This window comes from Phoenix dactylifera, unplaced genomic scaffold, assembly GCF_009389715.1.
Source record: "Phoenix dactylifera cultivar Barhee BC4 unplaced genomic scaffold, palm_55x_up_171113_PBpolish2nd_filt_p 000316F, whole genome shotgun sequence".
In the NCBI taxonomy this organism is placed as follows: Eukaryota; Viridiplantae; Streptophyta; class Magnoliopsida; order Arecales; family Arecaceae; genus Phoenix; species Phoenix dactylifera.
The window spans coordinates 280703-284812 of record NW_024067786.1 but is presented as its reverse complement, the minus strand read 5'-3'; the positions used below and the strand labels follow the sequence as shown (position 1 = coordinate 284812).

At 38.2% G+C, this 4110-nt stretch overlaps 1 protein-coding gene across 1 annotated transcript; it reads left to right on the top strand.

The window, feature by feature from the left end:
* Positions 1-2749: 2749 nt before the first annotated feature.
* On the top strand, positions 2750-3588 carry LOC103712474 (wall-associated receptor kinase-like 20). The gene has a single exon (XM_008799004.3). It carries the CDS (start codon positions 2813-2815, stop codon positions 3434-3436), a length of 624 nt encoding a protein of 207 aa, XP_008797226.1. The 5' UTR covers positions 2750-2812; the 3' UTR covers positions 3437-3588.
* Positions 3589-4110: the final 522 nt, after the last annotated feature.

Sequence of the window (4110 nt, the reverse complement as noted above, 5' to 3'; positions counted from 1 at the left end):
TACCGTTATGATAATTTTCCTATTCGAAATCCAACCCAACCAGAAACTAAAGTCGAACATATCCAATATTTATTACCCTTAAAACTCTTTGTATATCATGTACATCCAAAATGTTATATTATGAATTTGGACACATTATGGATTCTATAATAAAAATTATGGATGATATCTTTAATTTGGTTATTTAAAAATAAAATTTTGAATAAAAAAATAAATAGTTTTTCATTTTTTTAGTTTCAATTTTATGATTTTTTTCAATGGTCATTATGGCTTTTATTTGAAAAACTGTTCGATTTTAGTTTCAGAGGTGACAGTGGATATGGATTCCGGTTTTGATACTTTCACTAACTGCACCAAAATCCGCACCGTTATCATCCCTACGCATAGCTTAAGCATCCTAGTTGGTAGGCCAATTGAGTCTCCATCTATCAGCTAATTAAATAGAATTCTGACTAAAAGAAGTTAGCTAGATCCCTATTTTATTTAACATCATAGTGATGGTGAAGATAGAGTAGGCCGCAATAGAGATGCCATCTATGGAGGAGTCTAGGTTGGCAAGGGAGCCATGCTGCACTAGAGATGGAGTCCAGTTTAGGCAAAAAGAAGGCACTACCATTGGTGATGGCTCAAAATATTGAAGTCGGGGAGACAGCAGTGGTACGGCGGTCTCGGTTCAGAATATAGTATGGTTCAACTGGACTAGACCAATCAACACAGTGGTCCACGGGTTTGGCGTCAGGTGGTGTGGTGAGCATCAAGTTCCTTTGAATGCAGTGGGCTTGATTGCATTTAAAGTTGCTGTGAATCTTATGTTTCCTTTCCGGTTTAAGTTGCATTCATACTAGGCTTGATAGGGGATTGTTTTGTTCTATTTGGATCAAATATAACTGGTTGGGTTTTTATCCGCCTTCCGCGCGCCATCCTCCTTCTTCTTCTTTTTCTTTTTTTAATAAATATTATGCTGCATTTTCTCATTTTAATTTGTAACAATTCAGAACAAAAAAAAGCTAATCATAAAGTATTATTTAAATTTTTTGGCTCTATATAAGTATTTAAGATCTATCCAGTGTACGTATTTTCACATATTCAGAACTAAATACACACTCGCACGAATCCTCACATACTCCCTCTATTTAAGCTCGGACATCTTTACCGAGCTAAGAGTTCAAATTCAATCACACGGATCATGAATTCAATCTAGATCCGTACTGCAATATCTCCTCGTTTAAAATTTACCTTAATATCATTCGTAACAATTTAAAACCCTTCCTAAAAGGACAAACTAAAAATATTATTTAGATTTCTTCGTTCTATATAAGTGCCTAAAATATATCTAATATATAGCTAATATGCCTGCACCGAGCCTCATATAATCAAAATATTATTATTATATATATTGCGCATGTCTTGATAATAAAAAAATTAAATGCATATTTTAAGCTGTAAGCATATTCTACCCAGCCCCAGATTAACTTATAGGTGGTGGTTTATGAACAGATATAGATTCAGGTGCTAGATTTAGAAACGATCAATGCCAAGTTAGGTTGAGTAGTAGTCCTCTCGTTTGTATCGTCCGCGTGTGTCCCTTGACATGACTAACTGGGATGATAATGGCGAGAAGAGGATCGTACTATTAAAAGCAACCAACTTCTTCTTCTATGTTTTCGTTTGTCCCAACAAGGAGGACACCAATCATGAATGGGACAAGCTTTAGGATCTGCAATGAGCCTAATCAATTTATCTAATAGCACAAGTGAAGCAATAACACGCAATTAAGTCCTGATCACCGGACAAATGACATTACTATATATGGAAGGTGGATCAGGAAATTCTAAACTAAATCTAGTCGGTGCCGGAAGTCATCACAATATGGCAAGATTGTGATCCCTGTCAGATTCTATGGCCCTTGGTGTGACAATTAGCAGGAGTTTTCTAATTATTTATTACTGCCACAGCCCCAAATGGCACCATACTTTTCAAAGCACATCTAGTGGCATTGTACTATCTCCATTGTTAATTCCTCAATTCCTAAGGTGGCAAGGGATCTCTATATCTTTCAATATTATATATCTAGTGAGTTTGGTATATTGGGCCACAAAAGACCATGATCACGGAAGGACATAATCTCAGGTGTGATACGTCTGCCGTGAGGATGGTCATCATGCAAACCAGAATGCTCGAAAATGAACTACTGGATTCCCAAGTAACTAGTTCCTCCCTCAGTTCAGTTTTTTCTAGGCTTATATTCTTTTTTTCTTTTTTTTCACTAATATAATTTGATATTTAAGAGAATATCAAAAGAAACAGAATGTATGTACCTGATCAGTATTTAGAGAATTACCTACATATCTAACATTACAGTAATTTTAAATTATAAACTTCGCCAATAATCTAATTGACGAAGTGGCTGGATGCCATTTAACACCTTGAGTGCGATCCCTCCTTTTTCTATAAAAGTTTTTGGGAAAAGAGTTGCAAATTGTGTTGGAAGCTTCTCATCTTTCACATGGTGTGAAAATTTACCTGTATGGTTAATTTTTTCTCTTCTTAAGAAATAAAATTTAGTTAAAAAAAAAGCTCACCATTAGATTGTATAAGACATTACTATAAGTTTTATTCCGTATCCCATCGAATGGTGCACCCCCACTCCAATCATGCAACCTTCTTATTGATTTGTCTGTACAATAATCAATGGATTCAAGCTACAAACTTGAGATAATATATTTTCCTTGGCCCGGAGGAGCTCACACTATAAATAGGCTTCCAACTTCATGGCTAGCTATAGCTCCTCCTCCTGCAAGCTTCTCCCACCATGGCAGCCACACTATCCCTACTTGCCCTTGCCATCCTTGCAACTCTAGCCGGGGCAAGCTCTAGAGACTGCCCTCCTTGTGGTGGCACCGAGATCCCTTACCCTCTAAGCACCAGCTCCAACTGTGGTGACCCCGACTACAAACTATACTGCAACAACAACTCGCTCGAGTTCCTTTCAGTTGGTGGGACTCCTCATCCAGTTCTGAGCATTAATCCGGAAGCTTATAGGCTCATCATCCATGTTCCTGCAATCGATATGAACGTTTGCAGCTCTTCTGACCTCTTCGAAGGCGGCCTGAAGATCGACGAGAGCTCCCCGTTCAATATATCCAACCGTAACACGGTCATGCTGTTCGACTGCAATGAAACCATACTGTTCTCGCCATTGAATTGCTCTTCCAACAGCCTTTGTCGAAAGTTCGAGGAGACCGAAGAAGGGAGTGCGTGCAGGGACACGCTTTGCTGCACCTACTTGAAGGACTCAAGAATGACTTCTCATAGGATTAGGATTAGGGTTGGAGGCTGCACTGCGTACACAAGTGTGGTGGACATCGATCCTAATGATCCTCCAAGCTTGTGGAACTTTGGGATTGAGTTGCAGTGGCTACCACGGCGTACTTGACTCCACCAAATCGCACCTTTCTTCATGTTTGGCTGCTTGTTTTCCATGTGTGTGTGCGCTTGTGTTTTCTTTGTGTTTGCACTCTCATCTCTTGTGCTTAATTATGTGTGATGTTAATAAGCCTAAGATATGAATAAAAAACGCACTCTCTAGCTACCATGCAAGTTAAAGCTTTCTATATATCTCGTTGATAATTAAGCTATGAAAAGATTATCTGTGCTCTCTCTCTCTCTCTCTCTCGGTCATGCCAACTATGAAATTAATTATACCTTTTTATTAATGATTCTCTATGAAAAGAATTTGGATGTTATTTAGTCTCTCTAATATAGATGCACGTGCGAGCATAGGCGCATGTGCGGATGCATGCATGCATGCTAAACCAAGGGGTGTATCTACTGAGACAAGCCCTAGTTCACATAATAATTTAAGTCTGGTTGTCGTATAAATTAATTCTAGACTTAATTACTTGATTGTATTATAGAGTACAAACACCTCAAAGTGTCATGTGTCCACTTAGCCCGTTCCAATCCATATATTTAAATAAGTAATCCGAATCATTAACCATCTTTGATCATTACTTAACCTCCCTCAAGTGCTTTCCCGAATTTATTTTGCCCTTCGCTTATGCTTTAACCAGCACTCATAATCCAATAATGCGCAAACTAGCACTACAG

Excerpts from the sequence above, each read along its gene's own strand:
- LOC103712474 (XM_008799004.3), top strand. The coding sequence starts at position 2,813 with ATGGCAGCCACACTATCCCTACTTGCCCTTGCCATCCTTGCAACTCTA.